This window comes from Carassius auratus, chromosome 29 (genome assembly GCF_003368295.1).
Source record: "Carassius auratus strain Wakin chromosome 29, ASM336829v1, whole genome shotgun sequence".
Taxonomy (NCBI): domain Eukaryota; kingdom Metazoa; phylum Chordata; class Actinopteri; order Cypriniformes; family Cyprinidae; genus Carassius; species Carassius auratus.
In genome coordinates this window covers 11,808,423-11,836,158 of record NC_039271.1, presented here as the reverse complement: position 1 = coordinate 11,836,158, position 27,736 = coordinate 11,808,423, and the positions used below count along the sequence as shown (strand labels likewise).

Sequence of the window (27,736 nt, the reverse complement as noted above, 5' to 3'; positions counted from 1 at the left end):
AATCTTAATTAGCGTAGGTGTTTACTTTACAAGGGTTTCTGCTGAGACATGCAGGAACTATTTCAACTGGTACATGCAAATATATATTCAATATTCAGATTGGTATAACAGCAAAATCAAACATGAGATCGCTTTAATATCTTATTTGTTTCTCTAAGACAGCACTGAGATGAAATGGAGAGTTAATGGAGAGAAAGTTATCGGACCGAATTTGAACTAACTCTGAAGTGACTTTAGTGAAATAATGGCACTATTGTCCTTTGAGAGCAAATTTTCAGCAGAATTTGTCTCATAGTTGAAGACATATGCATCATCGATTGTTTTATTTTATTAACGTGAAGCTACTTGTATTGTATAAAGCCTACATAACTAAATGTGTCTTGATTTTACCAAAGTTTCCTACTTCTCAGATGTTGTTCCTGAGAAATACTCCAGTAATCTCACATCAAAAGTCAGAGAACTCAATACGAACTCAAAATCTTTATCATTTCACATGTTAATATCTCACTATATGACAATTATCTACTCGTTTGAATCTGTTTGTATTCCTATGATGGAATTTTAGGATAAACTTCTGAAACAATTGATATTATAACCAAATGAGATGATAAAGAGTATTTCATTAACGCAACCTCAACACCACACACGTACACGCTTTTATAGGGTCGTATCTTCCCATGTAGCATCATATACCATGAATATCAAGCATATGGTAGTAGACTTTGAGAGATACGTACCATTAAACAGGTGACGACGATGATGAATATTGTGAGGCAGGTAAGCAGCACATAGAAGCCGTCTTTACCCCAGATGCTGTTCTTCTCATGGTGGTCTTTGAAAACAGTCTTCTGCTCAAAGCCAGACAGAAAAGAACATCAACAGTCTGTAGACCCAACCATGTCAAACCTCATCTGATCTGCAGTGCATATATACATACATTTATACTGTGCTTGAGTAAAAGTGATACAAGGATCAACAAGTGCGATCTTAAGGAAGACATTGACAGAAGCTGACTCCACCTCTAAATCTGCCCACGCACGCACACACACACACACACACAACACACACACACACACACACTAGCTGACACGTCCTGCAGCACAAATGCACCTGTACTTGGGCAGCAGGGTCGTCTAAGGTGATGTGCTTTATTCAGTTTAATCATATTTGAAACATTATCTTTCTTGATGTCGCACTATTTAATACTATGTTAACTATTAATTGTATCAGATTAAACAAGAGACTGCATGACATAATTGTACTTAAACATGAACTTGTCATGCTGCAAAAAAAAAAAAAAGCTAAAAAAAAATAATTGTGGCAAAACTACAATAATTATACAATGAATATTTTATATAATGAGTAATTTCCATTATATAAAGACAATGATTCATTACAAAACATCGTCAGCACCAAAGAGGATGTGCTATATGATTCATTATCAGGTGGTAAAATGCATTATACCTTTTATATATATATATATATAAAAAAACAGCTTAAGTAAGTAAACTTTGTATCAGTGTTATTTTATTATAAATTATATACTATTTTTTAAAATATATTAGATTACATTTTTCTAATTTCTGCTTTCACTTAAAGTCTCAGTTATAATTTGTTGTTGTTTTTTGTTTATTATTATTATTTGTTTTAAAATGTCTATATAGTTTTTATTACTTGTATTTATGAGTTTCAGTTCAATTAGTTTTAATTTCTTTAGTACTTCAAGTTAAAGTAAACAAAAATGAGAAATTATGCCTTGGAAAATAACTCAAATATATTATTTCAGTTAATTTTTTTATTCACTTTTCTTATTTTAAATATCTATAATAATCCTGCTTTGCATACATTGAAGTGCAGGTGAATAGAAAATTCTATTAGAATAAAAATGATGACAGATTTCGATTTTTTAGGTGAACTATTCCTTTATTGTATTATTATTATTATCATCCCTTATATTTTTGCATTTAAAAAATAAAATGAAATAAATAAGATGTAAATCTATTTCGTAATCATTAGTCTCAGGAAACACTGCTTAAGGCGGCCAGAGGAAGCACAAATATGGTGCAAGCTGACAGTGGCTTTCACTACGGCCCACTGATGCAAATCGGATAGGTTTGCCAGAAAAGGTCAATATGTAGGAGGCAGGACTGTTACTCTGCTACCATTTTTAGTCAACTACTGCTATGCCAAGCAACAACTGAACATTCTGCAGTTTAACAGCAGACTGTAACTTCATCCTAGAGTTCTTGAGACACAAACCTCAGTGGATGCCTCAGTGGCGGCGAGCGGCCCAGAGCTGTGCTGAAGGGTGTTGAAGTTGAGCAATCGGATCATTTCCTCATGAGCCACAGGTTCTGATGCTCCAACAGACGACACATACAACTCGATGTCATCATTTTCCTCCTAAAACCATGAAGAATCGTGAATGAAGAATAGCTTATACAATTAAACAATTAAATAAGTCAACTTAAATGGTTTAAATATAAATATTAGGCTATTTTTAAAAAAATCCATCAAAATCTGACTACAGCTTGACGAACAAGACTTTACTATAAGTGACTGTATTTCCACCAAGGGCTATATGTATGGGTCAGGAGGGATTGGGGATGGTGCCATCTGGTGGTGTGAGCACAAGCTACAACATCAGGACTCACTGATAGAGGAACACTGACATCAAAGATCACAAGAAACTTTTTGAGACATAAAATCTTTCAATGACTGAGTCTCCCCACCTACAAGGGGAACTGAGAGAAGCAAGAGAACAGGGACAACCCTGTGTAGTGCAATGAAAGATTAAACATGTGCATGATTTTAAAGGCTTCAAATAACATTTTCCTTGATCTTTTGAGATGAAGGATCATTGAACATTGAAAAATAATGAAATGCTGCACCACCTCCTTAGTCAAAAAGAGGTTTTATTAACACAAAGGGGTGTCGACATTCATTCTGAACTTCTGAGGCTTCCTGATGACAGATGAAACTTTCAAACATTAACAGATGACCACATTTACACGTCAATAACACCTACTAGATTATGAAACACTACACTGTGTCTGTGTGTCGGTCACAGTGAGGTAATGAGTCTTGAACAGATACCATTTATTCATAACATGTACAACTAACAAAACAATAATTTGCATTCAGTGTTAACAAACACAACTACTAAGCAGACTGGTTCGCTGTAAGGGTCAGAGACAGGGTGTAACATGGACATGAATATGAATAAAATGTTAATAATTGATCATTGTTTCAGGCATTAAAATAACATAATAATAATTTAACTATGATTATATTGATGATAAAGGTATATTTTAAGATTTTATGTATTAAATACTGTATATGAAAATCATGCATAATTTGACATAAAAATGAAAGTTTCTCCTGCGATTTTAATTATTTCTCTATGCTGAATGACCTTCCTTGCTTTCATTCTCATTAAAAATGCTGCATTTTGATCCCTCATCTCCCCTGACTTGCTATGACAGAAGACCAAACTGTCCAAAAGAACTGCTTCCTTAAGGACCACAACAAGGGAATTTTAGTAACATAATGACATGACATACAGCCAAGTACTCAGAATTCATTTAACCTATCCAAAGTGCACACACACAGCGTGTTTAAAGCGCTGTCTGCTACAATGTGTAATTACTCTCCCAACTGTTGGTGGGCACCCCCTGCACCTTAATGAGAGAACTCTCCAGGCCACTATGTGACACTATCGGCCGTGAACTCTCTAATTAAGACTGCTCATTAAGTTAATGTGTTCCACCTGTACTTTGATTTAAGTTTGGCAGTTTCATTGTGTTGTGTTCAGTCTTGAGCCTACCCAGTACGTATTACCTGTGTTGTAGAACTGTTAAGTTTCATTTTCCAGTTGCCTATTGGACTACCTTCTGTTTTGTGCTGTCAAGTTGTAACTGATATTTTGTTTATATTTTACTACTGAGATCAAGTAATGACTGCCTGCCTTTGAGTTACCTGAGCCTCTGAGTTTGCTCTTCGTTTTGCACATGGGTCTTCTAATAACCTGTTCTTCCCAGTAGACAAGAGGTAGAGAACTAGCTTTACCAAAGGAAAGAGGTGTAATGTAGAGATGTGTAAAGACGATGTTCTGTATTTCTATTGATTGTGCTTAATCTATTGTATTTTATTGATTGAAATTTCTTAATAAAAAAAAAAAAAAAAAAACTAGCTTTACCTGACTGGGAGACCCAGGTTCAAGACCAACCTCAGACACCTCATGCCAGTCCATCGTGTCAAAAGTTCATTTATTTCACTAATTCAACTTGTGAAACTTGTGTATTAAATAAATTAAATTCACACACATTGAAGAAGTTTAAATCTTTGCTTATTTTAATTGTTTTACAATAATTTTACAAAAAAAACAATTCACTATCTCAACAAATTAGAATACTTCATAAGACTAATATTTTTTTTTTAAATATAAATAAAATTTAGTGGATTGATGGCCTTCTGAAAATGATGTTCATTTACTGTACATGTACTCAGTACTTGGTAGGGTCTCCTTTTGCTTTAATTACTGCCTTTAATTCGGCGTGGTATGGAGGTGATCAGTTTGTGGCACTGCTGAGGTGGTCTGGAAGCCCAGGTTTCTTTGACAGTGGCCTTCAGCTCATCTTCATTTTTTGTCTCTTTTTTTTCTCATTTTCCTCTTGACAATACCCCATAGATTCTCTACGAGCTTCAGGTCTGATGAGTTTATTGGCCAGTCAAGCACACCAACACCATGGTCATTTAACCAACTTTTGGTGCTTTTGGCAGTGTGGGCAATTTGCCAAATCCTGCTGGAAAATGAAATCAGCATCTTCAAAAAGCTGGTCAGCAAAAGGAAGCATGAGGTGCTCCAAAATGTCTTGGTAAACGGGTGGAGTGACTTTGGTTTTCAAAAAACAGAGTGGACCAACACCAGCAAATGACATTGGAACCCAAATCATCACAGACTTTGGAAACTCAACACTGGACTACAAGCAACTTGGGCTATGAGCTTCTCCACCCTTCCTCCAGACTGTAGGACCTTGGTTTCCAAATGAAATACAAAACTTGTTCTCATCTGAAAATAGGACTTTGGACCACTTGGCAACAGTCCAGTTCTTTTTCTCCTTAGCCCAGGTAAGACACCTCTGACTTTGTCTGTTGTTCAGGAGTGGCTTAACAAGAGGAATAGGACAGCTGTAGCTAAATTCCTTGACACGTCTGTACGCCTTGCCCCCAGTCTCAGTCCATTCCTTGTGAAGTTCCTTGTGAATTCTTGAATCGATTTTGCTTGACAATCCTCATAAGGCTGCGGTTCTCTCAGTTGGTTGTGCATCTTTTTCTTAAAAACTTTTTCCTTCCACTCAACTCTCTGTTAACATGCTTGGATAGAGCACTCTGTGAACAGCTAGCCAGCTCACACTTTAATACAATTGAGGGGGTAAAGTTTAATGCTTATTTGGCATGCTGTCCGGAGGGAGGGCACCGAGCTTCGGAGTTCGGCCTGAACCCAGAGTACTCCCCCCCTATGTAAGTGGTTTAGGACTAGAAGTGTGGAGAAGGGGTGGTGGGGGGATGCTGCGAGACTGAACCCAGAGTACTCCCCCCAAAAAGCTAAAGAGCAGAGGACAGCCGCCGAACTAAAGACCCCCCCAAATGAGTGCCGCGTTTGGCGGGCTGGAATCTCGAGAAAGGGTCTGAATGTTTGGCAAGTGGGCCCGTGATGGCAGATCACTGTACCTGGACTGACAGGCCCTGCTGGCCTGCAACGGGGAGCAATTGTAATTTGGAGTGACCGATCAGGCGAGTTTTTGTGCCTTTCTCCGCTGTGAGACCAATGCTCGCTGGACAGAAAGAGAAAAACAGGAAAGAGGAAAATGAGAGCTTGACCGGGAGATTTTTTTCACACTGTGTCCACTGTGAGAACCAATGCTCGCTGGACGAAAGAGAAAACGTAAGTGCTCTACCTGGAAAGTTCTTGCTGTGTCCGCTGTGAGACCAAATGCTCGCTGCACAGAAAGAGGAAACAGGAAATAGGAATATGAGAGCTTGACTGGAGGATTTTCTTGAGGTTTTCTTGAGATTGAGGCCCAATGTTGTTTATCTTAGGTGAAGGAGCGCCGTACATCAATTTTTGGAAAAACTGGATGCTGCGCAAGTAACCTTTGATGGACCCGACTTGAAGGCCCTTAATGCTATTAAGGTAGGAAATAAAAGAGGTGACTGAAAGAAGAGAAAAATCAGGCAAAGGCATGTTATAAGAGACATGGAATGTTTTAAAACATCTCCAAGCTGTCACGTAGGATTGGAGGGTTCTGGGAGAAACTGCTTGGAGGATAGTGTCGAGCGATGCGTCAAGCAGGGGTTTTAACGAGTGGGTTCTGAAACAGAAAACGAGACAGACAGTCAGTGATTTGGTTTTCTGACCTGAGTTCGCGTTTTGAACAATTAGATTTTTCAAGGAAAGCAGAAGAGACGAGAATTATTCTGTCAATTTTCTCTTTGGGCAGGGATGCTTGGAATTTGTCTGAAACCAAATTAATTCCTAGGAACTCAATGGATGTAGCAGGGCCCATGGTTTTTTCCTCTGCGATAGGAATTCCTAGCTCAGATAAAACGTTTTGGACTGTGAGGATGTGCGCGGCTGGGATTGCCATTGGGAGGCGAGATTATTAAAAAATCGTCTAGCACGTGAATGAGGTGGGGAATGGCATAGTTGTTTGCCTAAATCCAGCAGACGGCTTCTGATAGCATGTCGAAAATTTTAGGGCTGCTTTTGCATCCGAAAGTTAAACGCACTGCAAAATAATATTTCCTGAGCCAGCAAACTCCAAATAGATGCCATGAATCTGGATGGATGGGCATTACTTTGAAAGCAGATGTAATGTCAATTTTTGCAAGCCAAGCACCCCGACCTACGATTTTGATTATGTCGATAGCCTGATCTATGTCGTGGTATTTAAGCAAAAATTAATCGAGAGGGATCAAGCGGTTTACGCTTGGGAACGGGGGATTGTGCAGGGCTGACAGATCGATTTTTAGCCCTTTTTTACCCAAGAATTTTCTTGTAGCCACTCCAATGGGGCTAATATGAAACAGATCAAATGGAGGATTGTCAAACGGACCGATCATGAAGCCTGACTCAACTTCTTTTTTGATCAGTTTGTTGACGACTTCAGGTTCTATGAGGGCAGACTGAAGATTATTACATGTGATGTTTTGGGAGAGTGGGCACTCTAAGCCGGGTTTAAAGCCGTTTTTTAGGCCTGACAGCAGATAATGAGTAAATTCAGCGTCCGGGTGATGAGCTTGCTCCAAGTGCATGCGCAAAATATTTACAGGAGTCGCCAAATAATTTTTAGAATTTTTATTCAAAGATTTATAAACTGGACATACGATGCGGGCATGAGCGCCGCCACAGAAACTACAGATGTGCATAAACCGGCAGCGCGCTCTGTTACATTTACCATTGTTAAAATAATTACAGGGCTGTCGGCTTTCGTCGAAAGGAGAGTCCTGGTTTGCGTGGGTGGTTGCTGCCCGAGGCACGTAGCTGGTGGATTTAGCTGTGTTTGTTCCCGCGTAGGGAAGAGAGGAAGGGTTAACCTGCAGACACGATGCAGTTGAGTGCGTCATTGACCTGCAAACTGCGCAAGTAATGTTTTTGCAACCTAAAAACACTCTGCTGTGGAGATCTGAGTCGAGTGTGCCCCAGTATGTGCACTGATTCCACTGTGCAATTCGCACTGCACTTTTTGCTGAAAAAAGTTTATGGTACGTGTAGAAGTGCCCTCCCCCATAGGACAGCGCGAGCTCGGCTATGATTGCTTGATAATCGTTCAGTTCGCGCAGCCTGTGGGGGAAAGCTGAACAGATGATTTCAGTGAAACGGGAAAAGGCAATTGCAAATTCAGAAAATGAAAGAACACAAGATAAGTGAGTGTTTGTGTTTTTTAGGGTAACTGAGAAATCACCGCAATCTATTCGGCGGTCTGGTTTCACTGCGGGGAGTAGAGGAAGAAGAGAGGAAAGGTCTACATCCACACCTGATAGGATCTGTGCGCGGATACTTTGGGATACTGGTGGTGGTTGCATGGCATCTGCGTTGGACAGAACAGGCATAGGAGTTGCTGTGAAGAGAGAATATGGTGATTTAGTTTGTATGAGAGAGCTGGGAAGGGTATAATCTGGGGCTGCGAATGTCGGCGGCAGCCTCACACTTAGATGACCCGCTGTGGCTTGAAAAAGAAAGTTAGTAGGGTATGACGAGGGTATGACGAAAAGGAAGGATTATAGGATGAAGTGTGGGCTTGAGCTGTAAGCGGAGGCGGGAAGTGGGCGGGGTTATAACCTGGTGTATAGAATTGTTGGTATTCTTGGGCCTGTGCTGCTAGCAGTGATGGCCTCGCGCTAGTGTCTTCAACGGGGGCTGTAGGCCACTGAAAGGAAAAAGGGTTATGAACAGCAGAAGTATAAAATTGAGTGGCTGTGGGGAGGCCACTGGGCCCGGCTGCATGCGGCACTGCGGCAGCAGAAACCGTGGTGGAAGGCTGGGCCTCATTGAGGGGTGGGTGTGGACCTGCCATGGCGGAATCTGGGGCACGGCCCAAGCTCGCTGAAGGCCTGTTTCTGCGGCTCGATGGGCGAAGCGAGCCGGATCCTGTGCGGGAACATAACGGTGGTAGCTGGGCAGGCGAATTTTGGGCCCTGCGGGCTTTGCTCTGCTTGTGGGTCGTTTTAGGAGTTGACTGTAGGGTAACATACAGAACATACAGCTCCGCTTTGTTAATTTTTCGCGAAGCCTGTATGTCTGAGTTGCCCAGCGCTTCCCTCAATCCAGCTACGGTCCATTTCCCGATAGGTGGGATCATCGTGACGGCCAAGCGGTAGGAGGAGGCCGGGGGAAGAAGGTGGAAGCCTTGCCTAGGGCGGTGAAGACTGGCCTCGGCGTCTTGGTGAGCGTAGGGCTGTTCAGCCGGTGTGCGGCCATGTGAAGAAGCCTGCGGCTCAGGTGTGACGTCCGGCATTGGAGGGATGGTCGTGGGACCGGCGGAATGCGAAAGTGCATCCTTGGTGATGTTTCTGTCCTCATCGGATGAAGAGCTTAATTTAGACATGGTAGCAGAGCTGAGACCAAAAAGCTACTGCTGTGAGACTGTCAAATGAATTGCGGTGAGACTGCTGTATATAAACCTCTTAGCATTGATTGCTGAGTGCTCTCCATCTGTGTTAATTATCTGCACGTGCTTCTCCCGAACTTTGTTAATAAAACCTAATTTGTTGAGATAGTGAATTGGTGGGTTTTTGTAAAATGTGAGCCAAAATCATCACAATTAAAAGAACCAAAGACTTAAACTACTTCAGTCTGTGTGCACTGAATTTAATACACAAGTTTCACAATTTGAGTTGAATTATTGAAATAAATAATATTTTCCATGACATTCTAATTTATTGAGATGCACCTGTAGACTTCACTGTGCTTCTAGACATTAATAAAGCCTTTTAAATGTTTTTGTATCCATCTCCTAACTTTATCCCAGAGATCTTTTGACCGCACCTTGCCACCCATAGATGATTGTTTGCTATAGTTAAAGACTGAAATGCAAAAGTCAAATGGCTTTGTGGGCCTATGAAAAGGTGATTAGCTACACCTGAATGAGTTTACAAGTCAATTTTCCAACTCAGTGATTCTGTTTTTTAATATTTTTTTTCGGACATGTTGATGTTATATCTCTGACTTAGATGTTATAAGTTGCACTGAGTAAATACAGCTGAATAAAACAAAAACCATCTTCATTTCAGGCTGCAAAGCAAACAACATTTGATTATTATTTACTATACCCACTGTATATGACATGAACAGGGTTGATGTTGATTTCGTGTTGACTTTAAGTACCACCCACATTGAAGTAGCTCTTAAACCTGCATTCATTTTGATGGGCAAATTGCAATGACCTTTTGTGTACTGAGCACATCCCTATTAAGCTTCACCGGCATTAAAGCAAATAATTATATAAATGTGTGAGTCTCACAGGCAGTGCTGTGCGCTGAAGTGGTGATATATGCGAGCCATGATTGATTTTTTTGGACACCTTGTGGGAGTGGAGAAGCTTACAAAGGTTTCACATCAGGTGCATTAGTGTAATTAGCTTTGAGGGCAAGAGAGTTCATCTTCCTCCACCATAAAACACATTCTCCACACTGTGATACTGACAAACATACATCCACATCATTCAATCTGGTATGTACAGACAGATGCCAATTGTTCAGAGCCACACTCAATGTCAAACCTATAATAGCAAGTATAGCTATTACTGTTATTAATATCTCTAAATTAGCATATAAAACACCTTGAATCATTCAAAACATCATTTATCTCTGGTGACGAATGCAGGACACCCACATCTCAAAATCCAATCCACAAACAATGCAACTACATTATTTCATTTTCAAAAATCTGTCACACTTGGACACATCCAAACACAGAAGAAAACATCTGTCGCTTCTTCAGTTTCATTGTTACTTAAGTGATGAACAATGGTGAACAATAAAACAGATGAAAAATCCTAAAGACTTGCATTGAAATAGCGACCAGAGCTATAGAGACCACAGAGACTCAAGCATGGACTCCTTTCATGCCTAGACAGCTATAATCAAACAAAAAACCCAGATGCATTTCCCAAAAGTATTGTTAGGCTGTTCTACAAGAACATTTGATGTTTAGTCTTAATTTAAAGATTATAGTTAGGCGCCCTCCTCTGTTCAAAATTAGGTACTGAATGTAAGGTTGTAGAGTCCTTAGATTAGATTAGATTAGATTAAACTTTATTGACATTGCACATGTAAGGTACAAGGCAACGAAATGCAGTTAGCATCGAACCAGAAGTGGAATAAGCAGTAAGTACAGGATATAAAGTGTCTACAATGTTACAAATGTACAATAAATACAAAAATAAGGCAGTATTATGGACATAATTTACAGATTTTAAATACTCTCAGCATGATATACAGATAGGTGTACTAAGAACATACTATACATATGGATTATGTAATAAGTGTATGTACACTATAAGCAGATACTATGAACATCATTTACACTAGTGCAATGGACAGTAAAAAAACATGCATAGAAAATTTTTAATATCCCAGTGCAGTGGGTCAGAGGGGTGTGGTGTCAGAGGGCGGCATTCAGTATGGAGACAGCTTTAGGGAAAAAGCTGTTCCTGAATCTGCTGGTCCTTGTCTGGAGGCTTCTGAAGTGCCTCCCGGAGGGCAGGAGGTTAAAGAGGTGAGGTCAGGATGAGGGGAGTCATAAGAATGCTCTGAGCTCGACGTAGACAGCGTTTTCTCTGAATGTCATAAAAATCAGGAAGTGGTGTCCCTGTGATGCGCAGTTTTCACCACCCTGTGCAGTGCCTTGCGGTCAGCAACTGAGCAGTTCCCATACCAGACTGTGATACAACTGCTCAGGATGCTCTCTATCAGACACCGGTAAAAGTTCACCCAGGATGCCTGAAGACAGTGTCCTGAAAAGAAGAGGCGCTGGTGAGCGTTCTTGACCAGGCTGGAGGTGTCCAGGACAGGTCCACCGTGATGGTGGTTTCCAGAAACTTGAAGCTGAAGACACGTTCAACAATCATCATACTGGTGTTAAGGAGCAGGTTTTTGTAAGCACACCATGCGGCCAGGTGCTGTACCTCTTCCCTGTAGGCAGTCTCATCGTTGTCTCTGATGAGGCCAATCACCATTGTATCATCTGCAAACTGCAAACTTAATAATGGAGTTGGATCCATGCACAGGCTTGCAGTCATGGGTGTGGAGGGAGAAGAGGAATGGGCTCAGCACATAGCCCTGTGGTACGCCGGTGTTGAATATGATGGTGGTGGAGCAGGTGTGGCCTGACAGAACATGCTGAGGCCTGTTGGTCAGAAAGTCCATAATCCAGTTGCAGAGGGAGTTGTTAATGTCCATGTCTCCAAGTTTTGTGGTCAGTTTGGAGGGAATAACAGTGTTAAATGCTGAGCTGAAGTCAACAAACAACATTCATACATATGTGTTGTTATTATCCAAGTGTGTGAGTACAGAGTGCAGCACTGTGCATATTGCATCCTCTGTGCTCCTATTTCTTTGGTAGGCAAATTGGTGTGGGTCCACTGTGGGTGGGAGGTTTTTGATGTGTGCTAGGACCAGTCGCTCAAAGCCCTTCATAATGATGGGTGTGGATGCTACGGGGCGGTAGTCATCAGGCACGTCGGGGAGGAGTGTTTCGGCACTGGCACAATGGATGTGGACTTAAAACATGTTGGCACAGTTGCTTGGGTGAGGGACAGGTTGAAAAGGTCTGTGAAGACCCCTGCAGCTGCTCTGCACATGCCCTTAGCACATGTCCAGGAATGCTGTCTGGGCCAGCAGCCTTGGGTGCGTTGATCCCGCTCAATGCAGTGTTGACATCTGTGGAGGTGAGTTTGAGGGGTTGGTGGTCTGCTGAGAATGTGATCTTGGTGGCCGTCTCCTTGCTGTCGCTGTAGAAGCGGGCATAAAAGTCATTTAGCTTGTTAAGGAAGGAGACGTCTGTGACCGTTGGAGTAGAGTTGCTTGACTTGTAGTCACTGATGACCTGGATGCCCTGCCATATGCGTCGGGGATCAGAGTTGGAAAAGTGTTGTTCTACCTTCAGCTTGTTGTACATTACTAGGTCATTTTGAAACACTTTTAAGGGGGCACTTCCTTACCAAAGCAGATACCTTTTAAAAAGCTCATTATCGTCAAATGTTTCTAAAATGTTTATATTCCGAAGTAGACTGCTGACAACAGCCATTTTAGAAGAGAAGATGAGGATTGTTGTGGTTTGTTCTTAGTGACTTAGGAGTCCTCTTCACTACTCCTAACATTTCACTGATTTAGGAGTTAAGTTTCTTTGTCAAATACTCGTAGAACAAAAATGTAAGAGTCCTTAATTTAGTAATGACACGCCCATTGTTTTTTAAATTATTTAGTTATGAGCTATTTTTAGCCTTAAGATGTTTTTTTTACTACTGAAGGAAAGTTACCTACTGTACATCTTGGATGACCTGGGGGTAAGCAGATAAACATTAAATATTCATTTTTGGGTGAATTTTCCCTTTACATTATTACTCCACCTGCATAATAACATTCAATAATGTTGAACCAGTGTTGTTCGAGCAATGGATGTGCGACAAATTAGCAGTTGTGAGTAGTTAATTTCTCCAATTTTAATCTTAATATAAATTTTATCCCTTGAAATTAAAAAAAAAATGAAGTCGTGTTGTTGGCCTTCATTCACAGAAGGCTACTTAGTAGTGTTTTATTAAATAAAACACTACTAAGTGTGTATACGTCTTGAAACATTTGTACTGGCAAAGATGTCAGTCTTTTCATCCAACCCTTCTTTTTTTATCAATTAATTCTACTCCCCAGGCTTCTACATTTTTTCACTGCCATCTCAAAGCAACAAAAATATCACAAGTTGTGTAGGCGCTCACCATTGTGACCGTATCGTGGGCAGATACAGGCTTGTTCTCCATATGGTCAATGTTTTGCAGGAAGCTGACATCTGATTGCCTCTGTGGACTTCTCTGGAAATGGGTTTCTAAAAACACTGCTGGCATCAGCTTAGCCACCCGTCCACGAGACTGCGCCTGAAGCAATTCCCCATTAAATTCTGAAGCTTTCTCCTGACTGAGAACACCCATGTGCTGGTACACGGGGCCAGTCACTCCATTAACCATGCGCCGATGCAGAATCTGATAAACCTCATCGTCCACAGAGATGCCACCTGAAATATATACAAACAGAGTTTCACATCATAGTTGTTACTATATAATGACTGAAATAGCCTACTGACCAAATACATTGCAGGACGTCAATTGTCCATTTTCTATAATATAATTTTTGCATACTGAACAAGTGCATTGTACAGTGAATATATACAAGAAAAAAGTAAAAAGCTGAATAACTTTATGTAAGCTTATCTATATACCTTTGTCAAAATTTGAATGAAACCTGACTTAGGCTCTATTCTAACCATTCTGAAGAACTCCAAACCACCTGAGTGTAAGAATGTAAAACACTGTGTGATCATGCATAAAGGAAATGGTTATGGATCTCCAATACAAACAAAGAACTTGGAACACTTGCAGCCAAGTAAATGAGAAACCTGAGAACCGAACGGAAATAAATGACTTTCACCCTTGAAATAAAGGTTCTTTTTTTTTTTGGCATCTATTCTATGGTTCCATGAAGAGCCATTAATATCCATGGAAACTTTCTAATACATGAAACTTTATATATATATGAATTTCTTTTTTTTTAAGAACTGTTCACTGAAAGGGGAACCCAAAATTGTCCTTCTATGACATTGTGGTAAAAACCCTGTTTTAAAACCTTTTTAAAAGTGTTGATAAACCCAAAGATGACAATAAATGTGGCTTATTGGACAGTTAACTCCAAAATGTCAAGTCTGTCATAATTTACTCATCATCATGCTCTTCAAACCAGATTGACCATCTTCTTTAAATGCACATCCTGGCCACAGAGAATGGGTATGTCAATCTCAAAAATGACAAAAAAGCACCAGCGACGAAGATTAGAAGTAAATAAATTAAATTTTGGCCTGTTCCTCACACAAAGCTATCATATGGCTTCAGAACACTGAGAATATAGCACATTATCATTTTTTAATTATAATATAATTTACATTATATTTCTCCTTTGGCATTCCATGGAAGAAATAAAAATGATGAATATCTATTTTTCTCAGTCTGGAAGACACCCAGGTCAAGAAGCAGAAGATGTAAGTAGACAGATGTAAAGTGAATCGATGAACATTTTGATAAAAGATAAAAAAATAAAAAAAACATTGTTTTTCCTATTTGTAAATATAACATTCATTATTAGAGTATGTTGCGTACATTTCCACTTCACATTTAATTCATTGTGTTCCTTGCTGTTTCTTTGTAATTGTGAAATTTACTAGCAGTTTTTGTTTGAAAGTTTTTAGTGCACTCAAATTAGTCTACATAAATAACTACATCAAAAAATGACCAAATATGGTTATGTTCATTAAGCGCTTGATAAGTGAAGATGCATTTAAGCCTGTTATTAGAAGCATAACCATAACTATGGAGGTGAACCACATGCAATATGATCTACGAGCATACACAGCCACAAGACAACCTCATAATTGATCTAATGTTCAATTTCTACCGTAGTCTACCTGGTTTAAGCTTCAGAAAAGACACATGGGTGCATTATTATTCATTTTAGAGCTAACTGACAAGAAATGTTGACCAAACAAACATTTCCCTGTCGAATAAAGGTCTGTATATTTCACTTTGTTGTGTGTTTTAGTTATATTAAACTGGTTTTATTTACCTCTTCAAATGATCCCATTGTCCGCTTTATTAAACTCACCATGTATTTGCAAATAAACGCCAAGATCACTCATTACAATAGCAAATAAGAAAAATAGTACAGCAGGAATTAAAACAAACACACGTTATCGATATTGTTTTTAGCCTCACCTGTGACGTGCAATCCAATCAATGAAGAAATAACGGCTAATGCCGTGTTTACGAACATGATTCTTCTTCTTGTATTACAAATACATTGTGGCTTTATGAAGACCAGTCGAGGCTACAGTGTCTCTAAGGTTAAGACACTGAAACGATGACTGTTTAACACAATTATTCTGCATCTGCTGAGGATCACACACCCCGATGTGACTAGCGCTGAGAGGATGGATCCATTTGGAGAATCGATTCGCTTGGTTGATTCGTTTCAAAGAACCAATTCAGACGCCGATCCACACCTGTCATGTCCGGTCCCTGCTAGAACATAAATAATGCATCTTTACACATACAGAGCTCGCGGAACAAGGCGGCTTTTTCTGAATTAATCCGACTGTTCATCTAAGCTGTTTTCTATATTTAGTTCTGTAGGCTGTGTTACTGTAAATACTAGTTTGTTTCGCATTCAAACAAACACGCACCTAACAATCAAAGTTTATTTCGTCCAGTGATTCACACTCTGCGATAATGTTTGAATCATGTTCGAATGAATCTTAAGAACCGTATCAGAGAAACGATTTGTTCGTGAATCATAATAGTTCTCAGAAGAGAGTAGGTGGAGAAAAAAAAAAACAAGCTGAAAAATGAAATTTGCACAAAGAAAATTTGCCAATATGAGCACACTTATAGGTAGCATGGAGACATTAAAAATATTATACAGTGACCGAATTAAATTCCCTAAATAAATGATACACGTTTTAAACAATTTATTATTAGGCTATTGTTTGTTGTTGTTGTAGTGGTGGTAGTAGTAGTACCTGCACTTAGAGGATTAAAAAATCCCATACTGTAAATTAAAAATCCCAAGGCACCAAAGACGTAAAAGCTTTGTAGATATTAGAGTGGTCTCGCTAGAAATGTGGCCCTTTGATTGTCAGCATCACTTGGATCTTTGGTGCGAAAACCTTTAGAGATCAGATTTGATCCAGGACAGACCAATAGAGTTCTCCTGCTCTATAAAATGGGTTGGGCTTTTATATACAGCATGGATCAGACAAATTAGATAGATGGATGGATGGATGGATGGATGGATAGATAGATAGATGGATAGACGGATGGATAGATAGATAGATAGATAGATAGATAGATAGATAGATAGATAGATAGATAGATAGATAGACAGACAGACGGAGGGATGGATGGATAGGTGGATGGATGGACAGACGGAAAGATAGATAGATAAATAGATAGATAGAGAGAGAGAGAGAGAGATTTTATTTTTAGTTATTTTAGTACAAACTCAATGAAAATGATAAATGCTGCCTTTGCGACTAGCTGAAAAATAAGTTGAGATTTTTCTTTTATGTTTTACATTTTATTATATTTCATTTAAGTGAATGTTTGTTTCAACATTTTCAAGTTTTAATGTTAACAATAACAATCCGGTTTCAGTTTCCCTATAGGAATCTCCTCAAGCACGCCTCACCGCCATCTTCAAAACCTTGTGATCATAAACATCAGGCGCATCACAAATCCTCCATTTTTGACTCATTCACTCCCAAGATGTATGCTATCTGTTCTGTTCTTACACAACTCAGGTCAGTCTCACTGCTGTGTCATGCAGCTCTCTGCTGTTGCCATGGTAATCTGATGTCTGACATTCACCTTGCAGCAACAAGCAGCCCTGCCTAAATACATCGCCCAAAATAGACCTGATGCGTTTTATGTGATTAGTCCACGCGGGTAACAGCACGCTTGCAGCTGAATCCATCTTGGATCTGCAATGGTTTGAAAGCCTTCTGACTGCTCTTCATTTCTGGACAGTGATCCTAACAAGCAGCTTAAATATATATATATATATATATATATATATATATATATATATATATATATATATATATATAAATATATATTACATCTTTTTAGATTTAAAAAGTAACAGACAAAATACATAAAACTAATATTTTAGTAGGTTGGCCTATATTAAAATTAATGTTTGAATAATATATATATATATATATATATATATATATATATATATATATATATATATATATATATATATATATATATATAAAACTAAACTAAGTTATCCTACTAATATTATTGTAATTTTAATTAGTTATTATGTTCCCATGCATAAAACGCTTCCATGTGATTAATAAAAAAAAGCAATAAAACACACACTGAACGGATGTTAGTTTACTAAGAGTTGATGTTTGACAGTCGATGAACAACAAGCCGTCCATTCGCATCTTAATTATTTTACCTCACTTATATTTTCCACATGCAATATGCCACTGGCGAATTAGATGCTATCTGCTGCTTTTAAAAATCATATGACATTCTAGCAACTACTGTCACTTCTGAAAACACAAAAATAATCAGCTAATAGAATGGAAGTAAGGTGTCGAAATGGGAGGGGCTTAATGGCCCGGATGTTATCCCCGATTGGTCGGAGATGTTATTTTTAAATAGTAATCTAAAAAGCTCTCTTCACATTTTCATTTAAATGATCCATTACGTGTGTAACGTACTTTCTATTATTCAGCTGCAAATCTCTGTCCAGACCACGGTGATCACGTGGTTTCTGGTCATTCTGCTTCTGCACCGATCAGGATAAACCAATCACAGTCGTCTTTGATCACCTGTTGGCTTGTGGTAAAACATGTTTACAGAGGATGGCGAAGCAGATTTACGTATATATTTAGATTAGTAAAAGCTTTTTAAATAAAATATTTAATATAGGTATACATTTTAGCACACAAATTTATGAAGTAAAAAAAAAGTCCTGATGATTGCAGCTCAATGGAAGAATCATGTGCTTTTCTTTTACTGTCTATGTGGCCACCGCGCGCCCCTGGAGGAATTGCCCGACCGTGTGTGTGTGTGTGTGTGTGAGAGAGAGAGAGAGAGAGAGAGTGATAGGAAATCTGGCCGTGTCGATCACCTGACCCCCAGCCCGTAGCGTCACAGAGCGGAGCGCTTCAACGCCATTAGATCCAGATCGATGGCAGAGCTTCATCAGGAGTGAATCAGTGTTTAACAGAGGAATCAGAGCGAAGGCTTCACGCGAGGCGCGGATCGGTGGCTCTCTGTGTGTGTCGCTGTCATCCGTGGATCTCTATGGCTGCTGTGCTCGGCTAGGGGCTCGAACCAGGCTTTGTTTTCGCGTCGGGCGGAGAGTTTGGGCATGGCGGCGGCTGGAGGGAAGACGTACTCGTTCAAGGTGGTGCTGCTGGGGGAGGGCTGCGTCGGCAAAACCTCGCTGGTGCTGCGATACTGCGAGAACAAATTCAACGACAAACACATCACCACTCTTCAGGTGAGAGAGTCAGATGAGCTAATCCGAATCAAACTGTCCAATGTGTGTGACTCCGTCTTCACCCGTTTATTGGTGGTTTCGAGTGGTTTTGTCGGTTTATTAAAATATTTTTTTAGCTTGTTAAGTTGTTTGGCTCTTAAGTTTCGTTTTCATTGAAGCACTAGATTATGGGCCTGTAGCGATAGATCATATAGCGCTACGTTAGTACAATAATACAGAGTAAATAATATATAATTACTGTATAGGCTACTGATATTACTGTGTATAGTAATGTATGTAAAAAAATAATAATAAAAAAAACTATATAAAAAAAACAAGGTTTTTAATGTGAAATATCAACCAGTGGCCTGCAGTGTGACGTTGCTAAATGCTATACTTTGATTTATAATACACACAATTTGACAGATTTTTGAGTGTTATGCTTGCCGTTTTTCATGTTACAATATGAAATTGTTGTACTTTTTTTTTTACTACAAATCTTTTGACTGTATAGTAAACATTCACATACATTTAACCCCAAGTCTTGATTTGGGCACTGACTTAACATCCAAGTTATTCATCACACAACTTGCAAATATTCTGTGCTTTCAGAATCAGTTTTTCTCTTTCTCATGAGAACCAAAACATTTAATTTATTTGTGATTTATGCATATACATAATATTGCATATACAATATATTCACACCCACGGATATTGTCACTAATATTCGCTTATGGCATTTGAGAAATGACAGAATGAGGATCAAGAAATTTCATTAAGTTTTTGATTTGACATAATTACCAAATACACCCAAAGTTATCTATCTACTAGTTAACTTTAGTATTATTAACAACAGCAACATATGATGTACCGTATATACATATTTACAAAAAAATAATAATAGAAACACTGTCACATTGTTCAGAAGTCAGAGATCTTGATCACCGAACATGTGATGAATGTTTTCTCGTGCTGTACACCACCGTTCAACAGTTTGAGATCACTCAGCAAGACTTTATTTGAGGATATCTGCTTGTGCATTCAAAAATCTCACTAGATTATTATTACAATTAATGGCAAAATGAATGTTTGGAATGTAAACTGATATTTCCTACTGACACACTACAGCAAAAGATATAAATAACCGTCTTATAATAAGACTTTTGCACAGTACTGTACTTTACAAATGACATTGTTGCTACTTTATAAAGAATGAGCATACAGTAATTCACAGAACTGATTAAAGACTAAATATAAGATAGATTGTCAAAGTAGAAAGTAACATTATGTGTGGTTTTGTATTAAACAATGACCCAGATCATGGGAAGCTTGGGAAATGAGAGCATCCAAGGAGCGTGTGAATTCTATGAATTTATTTTAAATATCTTGTAATGTTCTTTAATGTTATCCATAGTTTTTTGTGGCTCTTTTATTTTTGTTATTATTATTATTTTTTTTTTGTAAGTATCGGTTCAGGCACTGTTTAGGCACTGGGACCGTTTTAAAAATATCGAAATGTCACCGGTATCGTAAAAAACCCAATCGATACCCAACCCTAATTCTTATGAATGTTTTTAAACATTACAGTAGGGTGTCTGAGCTGCTGCATTTAAGTCTTTAAATGACTTTAGATTACTATACATCAAATGAGTTTTCTGAAGTAGAATTAACACCAATTTATGCCTATGTTTGCAGGCATCATTCCTCACGAAGAAGCTCAACATCACAGGAAAGCGAGTAAATCTGGCGATATGGGTGAGTTCCACATGTTGCACACTATGATTGTAGCACTTGTGTAGAGGTTTATCTTGAATAAAAGATTAAGCAAAGCCTGTGTTTTGGATGGATGATGAAATCTGGTGTCGTTCATATTCTGTTTCTCTTATCTAATGAGAAAGTAAGACTGGATGTTTTTCCAAGATATTATTTCAAATGGATTGTTAAATGGAGACCGCTGACTGGAGGGCATGTCTGCTGTATCCACCTTTTTCTTCAAAGAGGAAGTAAGCCTATGGGTGAGACTTCCGGTTCATTAGCCGCTATAGGTAAATAACGAGGAGAATAACAATGTGCAGTCAATGGTAAAAGACACGCCGACTTTATAGATCAAGCAGCAAAGCTAACTGTTTTGTTCAGCTAAAAAAAGCTGGACCGAGATGAGACCGGAAGCAAGACTCATAGAATTTACAAATGGTCGCGCCCATTTTTACGACAAGAAAAAGGTGGATAGGATCGATGCGTCAGAAGCGAAGCGAATTAAAATGTTCTCACTGAGCTATGTAATACATTTTTGGATAAAAGATTAGGCGTGCATGATATAAATCGGCCGATGATTAATGCGCATCTCGTCAGTAAAGCCCGTTCTCTAATCAGCGGTAAATACCATCAGGTGCGTGAATTCACTTCATTCTCACCATTGATTTGCGCACCTCTGACAATATATAGCAATTGTAAGTCGTTTTGGATAAAAGCGTCAGCTAAATGAATAAATGTAGATGTATTAAAAAAGTAAATGGGGACCGTTTTGCTTTCACACTGAATAATTTATTGAATTCATAGTCAAAAGAGTCAAACACAATAATTGACCCTATTTGGGGCAGCTGTGGCTTAATGGTTCGAGAGCCGGACTAGTTACCAGAAGGTTGCTGGTTTGAGTCTCGGTGATGGCAGGAGTTGTTGGTGGGCGAGAGTGAATGAACAGTGATCTCTTCCACCCTTAATACCCATGACTGAAGTCCCCTTGAGCAAGGCACTGAAACCCCAGTTGCTCCCCGGGCGCTGGATGTAGATGCCCACTGCTCCGGGTGTGTGTTTATGGTGTGTTCACTTCTCACTGTTGTGTGTGTGCACTTAGATGGGTTAAATGCAGAGCACCAATTCCGAGCAAATGTCAAATGTCACAACTTTCACACTTACTATTTAGCATTAATCAGGATCCAGCTGCATAAACCTAACTTCTAGGTTAAGCTAGTTTGAGAAATAATTTGTTTGAGGGGATGAAGAGTGTTTTCTCAATCACAGTTTTCTGATCTGTTAGAGTTGCAGTTTTGGTATTTAAAGTGTTCATGTTTCTCACAGGACACTGCTGGTCAGGAGCGTTTCCATGCCCTTGGACCCATCTACTACAGAGATTCCAACGGCGCAATATTGGTTTACGACGTCACAGATGAGGACTCGTTTCAGAAGGTGAATGTTTTCTCCCTTACGTCTACTTTAAAACCTCAAAATCAAATAATAAATATATGAGAACCAACAATAAAAGCATTACATCAGTTGCCAAGTTCTCTATTGTGCTCCAAGACGCAATATTATCCCCTGAATTGTAGCTTGTAGATAAATGCGGTAAATATGATTTGTTCTGGCTGTAAACTAACAGTCTAACCTTTGTTTTCTCGTCAGGTGAAGAACTGGGTGAAAGAATTAAGGAAAATGTTGGGGAATGAGATCTGTTTATGTATAGTAGGTGAGCAACGTTCATCATTTGTTAACATGCTTTATGCTTTGTGTCTTAGACTTGGTTGTTATTTATTTATTCGGTATAACAGTTTGAAGTTCAATTCTACAAATGCCTTGTTCTCCACTGGTTTTGGTGGCAAATCTGCCAAAAAGATATAAACATGTTATTATATATTATATAATATTATTATATTATATATATATTATATTTATGGTTTTCTGCTGTGAACATTTACTATAATATTTTTTTTTATAGGCAATAAAATTGACCTGGAAAAAGAGCGACATGTTTCAGTGGAGGAAGCAGAGGGGTATGTACTTTAAGTATGCATTGTGGATAACATGAAGGAATATGAAGGAAACCTTGTCTTTCTGTTTAATGTGGTTTTGTACACGTAAATGAAGACTTTATTACAATTTTGCTAGAGCTGTATTTGGTTTAATTTTTCTTCAAATCTAGGTCATATTGGCCTGTCTGGTAATTAGAAACCAGGCATCGCTGCAAAAGGAGGCTCTTATAGTCACCTTCTGATCTTAGACCATTTCTAAAATCTTACATTAATAATAACATATGGCAGATGGAATGGGATGAATGGCATGGAAATAAGTTACCTGAAATAAAACCTAGGAATTAATCTTATAGTTGTTTTTTTTTTTTTTTTTTTTTAATCTAGGTATGATCAAGTTATCATACCTAAGTTATTATTTTTTACTATATGCCGTTTAGGGCATACAAGACTGACACAGTTATTTATTAAAAGATGAACATAGTACAATCTGTTTAAAAAAATGTATTTGACTGTACTCTTTTAATGTAAATAGACAACAATTTTATTCAGAGATAATTTTATTCAGAACTGGTGTATTTTAAAAAAAAAAGTATCACCTGAATGTTTTTTTTTTTTTTTGTCTCTCTGTGTAGTTATTTTAATCGTAATTGTCTTATATAGCTTCTTGTTAAATGTATGACATTTGTTATTCAGTTTTCACAATAAGTATCTTTGCTGATGATATGGCATTAAATAAATACATTTGGCTCCATTTATCAGCGTTGAGCAGTATTGGATAATCAATGATCAGATTTGGTTCATAAAAGGCTGTATTGGTCATAGATATTATATACAGTAAAATGTCTATGTGACTGCGATGTATTTGTTTTTTTGTATATATTATAAATGTAAACATACAGTTTTGTATATTCGTAATCTATAATGTCTTTCAAACTAAACATGGTTTATTATACCCTTTTGGCTATGAGTGTATGACGATCACATGCACTTAAAGACTGGTCACATGATTAAACAGTCACAAGATCAGTTCACACAAGTGGGTATAAAAAGTCGGTACACCCCTGTTTTGAGATGTAAAAATGCAGAAATTCTGATCTTTTTAGCCTTTAAAGTAATATTGAAACAAACAAAAATGAATGTAAAAAGATAGATATTTAAAAAATAAATGTACTTAATAAGCCAATCACATTCAAACTCTCACTGAAAAGTAATAGTTTAAAAACGATCTATGCCCACTATTTTTAAATTCATGTGCACGTATCTTTAATCAAAAATACTTGCTTGCAACAATCTAATTTTCATATTGGGGATGTAACGGTATGAACATTTCTTATCCCGATTATGGTGACCAAAATTATCACGTATTATCGGTATTATCACGGTATTGTTAAAATGTGCTAGAGATGTTAAAAAAAGACACAGTAATTGTTACCTATCTCATATAGAGTATCTGGGTTATGTGGTCAATCTGGGTTAAGTCATTGATTGCAAAAAATCCCACCTAAATTTTGCCAAAAACATGTGGCCACACCTGAATATAATTTTTCAACTTGATAGTAACCTCAAACACGAATAGCATCAGAAGAAAAAGAAGAAAGTTATCCGAATTGCTGAGTTAAGAACCCAGACCTAAATCTATTTGAGAAAAAGAAGAACTCGATTGACTTGAACAACCAGTTCACAGGAGATCCACCTGCAATGTGATCAATCACGAGCTCTTCTGCAAGGAAAAGTGGGAAAAATGACAAATCAAGATGTTGTGTTGATGGACTATTATTCAAAAGAAAGAATTAAAACCAAAAGGTGTTTCAACCAAGTATTTAGTTGAAGGCTGTGCACATTTTTGCAACCATTTATTTTAAGTCATTCATTGTTTTTTCCTAAAAGTTTCTATTTGTTTGTTTAATTTGTTGGTTTTAATACTGTATTAAAGGTGGAAGAAATTATCTTGGATTAATTTTTTTTACAGCTCAAAAAGACTTTCATTTTAACATGTGGGCATACTTTCTTTACCCACTAGATGTGGAAGGAATAGAACGCTAAATGGTGATCTTTTCTGTCTTGCATTTGAAAATCAAGTGCCACAATCTTTACCTAGAAATGTATGAATATCTTTTCTCAAACTGCTTTTATCCTGGCCTTTAAGACAAACCTTAATATATATATATTAATTTTTTTAATCAGTATTCTTGTTGCGTTTTCCACAAAGAAATAAGTATCTCTAGAACAACAAACATTTAATTGAAGGAAAACACCAATGTTTAAGCTATCAGGGAGATTATATTCGTGATAGTAAAAAGTAATGCTCGCAGAACTTTAAAGGGCTTTTTGGGAAATTTGTATTTGTCCAAATTATTATTAATTATTTTTTATGTATTTATTTATTTTTTCCAGATATGCAGAGTCAGTGGGTGCAAAACACTATCACACATCAGCCAAATTAAACAAAGGCATTGAAGAGATGTTTCTGGACCTGTGTAAACGTAAGTTGTTTTTAGAAGCTGTGTTTCATATCCGTCTGTCTGTTGAATGCTTCACGATTCATTGAAACTGTGCTCCAGAGTGTAACATGGCACTGTGTTCTTTCACACACAAGCATCTCATTATTGTGTGTTTTCAGGTCACATGTTAATGCTGCTCTGCAAAAAACCCCATTTCAGCATCTGACTTTTGCGTTGCTTACGGCATTCATTTAGGAACACAAAATATGACCGCTTTCTTCCCAAGTTTTTAATGAGAAGTGCTTATAAATCAGCATTTTTCTGCCCAAATTCAAGCTCATTGGTGTAATGTTTGAAAATGAAGAAAATATTCCATAAATGCTAGTTCTGTAATTTTACAGTTGTACTGTTATATATATATATATATATATATATATATATATATATATATATATATATATATATATATATATATATATATATATATATATATATATATATATATATATTTTTTTTTTTTTTTTAAATACTGTTTAAAAGTAAATACATAAATATATCTATAATAGTAATATTTCTTATTTAAAAAATATTTAACGATAATCGATTAATATATATATAATTATATATATATATATATATATATATATATATATATATATATATATATATATATTACAGTACAACTGTAAAATTACAGAACTAGCATTTATGGAATATAGTTTTTTTTTTTTTTTTTTTTTTTTTTATCACTCGTTTTATGATCCTGTCTTGATTTTTGTGGACTTTTCTCCAGAACTACTTGTCAGGATTTCATTTGTCAGACGACCAATACAATTTCACAACGATGGTATCATAAATTTAGCTAAAAAAAAATGCTAATAAAAAGAAAAGAAAGAAACGGGGTAAAAAAAAAAAATCTACTTTATGAGGCTTTTTTAATTTATTCTTAAAAACTTAAAGTCTTTCCCCCAAAAGGTGATTGGCTATTTTAATTGAAAGACGTGGGTTCCCTAAATGGACAAGAGTCTTATGTTTGACAGAACCAGGGAGGTTTTTTTTTTTAACTCTGTCATACACACAATCATGCGTCATGTAGCGCTACATCAAAAAGTTTATTACATTTAAAAAATATATATATTTGTATAGTCTATTACTTATCTGTCTTTAATTTGAGTCATTTCCACTGGCATCTGCAGGCATGATGGAGACGGCTCAGGCAGAGGAGAGGTCGAGGGGGAACGGCGCGAGTCACACAAGCACAGCCCGGAGAGGAGTACAGATTGTGGACGATGAGCTGCTGACTGCCACGCCCGCCGGAGGCTGCTGTACATCCGGCTAAACACACTTACCCCCTTTTACCAAACCTGGAACTAATAACAGCCTCTCTCGGCCTCCTCTGTGTAAGCACGGCCACTTCCCACATCTACCGCCATCCACGACTGCTCTACAGCTCTGTCCAGTCATGTCTTTAACAGTTTGGTCCTTACTGAAAGGGTTGATTTGCGACTCCACCCATTTGCCGGCAGACTTTAGGGCCAAAATGATGCCAGATCGACCTGTGCTGAAGATATTCACTTAAACATATTATCACAAATAAGTAAAACATGATGATTCCGAGTCATATAAAACACACATGCACTGATACAGTTCCCTAACAATCTGATATGGTAGCACTTTTTCTTCTTTCGGCAAGTTGTTGTACATGTAGAATCTCTATAAACCTCGTTTTATTTTACGTCTTCGAAAAAAAGAAACCGAAATCGTTTATTATTTAATAACTTATTTACAATTTCATCAAACATCTACATGCCCAAAGACCTTTGTTTTTCACGTAATCGATGGGCTTGTGTCACTCTTATACTAGTCTCATTCTTCTGGTATGTCATAATATCTTCTGTATCTTTCTTAAAAATGCAACATTAAAATCTAGAACGTTTAAACCCCTTGTACATTTTGTCTTTTCTCCTTAATTTGCTGATTTACTACTATCCAAAATTTGAAAAGGTAAAACTAAAATATATTGTCTGCTTGCTAAATTCACTATCGGCCAAAAATATCCAATACTGTGTGCTTTACTTGTTCAAACTATCAGTTGCAACAGTGAGTCGGAAAAGTGTACAATATTCTATATTAATGTTGTATGAATGTAATAATGTTTTTTTATTGCTTTTTTGAGGGGGGGTATTTGTGTTGTATAACTGTTACTTTTATGATGTTAATTGTGCACCCCCCTACCCCACCAAGACCTGAACATTTGGACGGTTTTTGACATTACTAATAGTTTCCAGAACCACATCTCCTGTAAACACTGAGGTGCAGCTGTGAGCCTTCTGTGCCTTTAAATAAAAGTGTCTAGTTTGACCCAGCTGTTGTCTCCCAGAGTATATTATTTGTAAGAAGTTGTGTTTACCTAATTTCAAAGAGGTTTTACAGTGGGACATTGGTAACACAGGTGACCACGGTTCTACGACTGGATAAAGATGACCAGATAACTGAGTAAAACACCTAAATGTCCTTCTCTTTGTTCAGAACCTTATAAAAGCGGTCATCTCAATCACATACATGTCAATAAACGTCTGTCTACAAGTCTTCTCAGTCATAAAAACATGGTTATACGTGTCACCAGTGTTCTGTGTTCTCTCACTTCAGCTTGATAGAGGGCTTAACTAAGATATATAGATATATATATATATATATATATATATATATATATATATATATATA

At 37.7% G+C, this 27,736-nt stretch overlaps 2 protein-coding genes across 4 annotated transcripts in view; one reads left to right on the top strand and one right to left on the bottom strand.

The window, feature by feature from the left end:
• The window catches only part of LOC113048084 (receptor-type tyrosine-protein phosphatase R-like), a 30,022-nt gene extending 11,680 nt beyond the window's left edge, over positions 1–18,342 (bottom strand). Inside the window, exons 1-4 of one of the 3 annotated variants that reach the window (XM_026209598.1) lie at positions 18,059–18,342; positions 13,497–13,789; positions 2,260–2,403; positions 738–848 (exon numbers count right to left, since the gene is read on the bottom strand). In XM_026209598.1, coding sequence (XP_026065383.1) covers positions 738–848; positions 2,260–2,403; positions 13,497–13,742 — 501 coding nt within the window. In that variant the 5' untranslated portion in view covers positions 13,743–13,789; positions 18,059–18,342. Of the gene's footprint in view, positions 1–737; positions 849–937; positions 1,009–2,259; positions 2,404–13,496; positions 13,790–15,536; positions 15,888–18,058 lie in introns of those variants that run through there. The other 2 variants (XM_026209597.1, XM_026209599.1) reach the window with 2 other exon arrangements.
• A 147-nt stretch (positions 18,343–18,489) lies between these two features.
• Positions 18,490–27,377, top strand: LOC113048085 (ras-related protein Rab-21-like). The gene is made up of 7 exons (XM_026209600.1): positions 18,490–18,846; positions 20,521–20,580; positions 21,904–22,011; positions 22,225–22,288; positions 22,538–22,592; positions 24,966–25,054; positions 26,209–27,377. Exons 1-7 carry the CDS (start codon positions 18,715–18,717, stop codon positions 26,349–26,351), a joined length of 651 nt encoding a protein of 216 aa, XP_026065385.1. The 5' UTR covers positions 18,490–18,714; the 3' UTR covers positions 26,352–27,377.
• Positions 27,378–27,736: the final 359 nt, after the last annotated feature.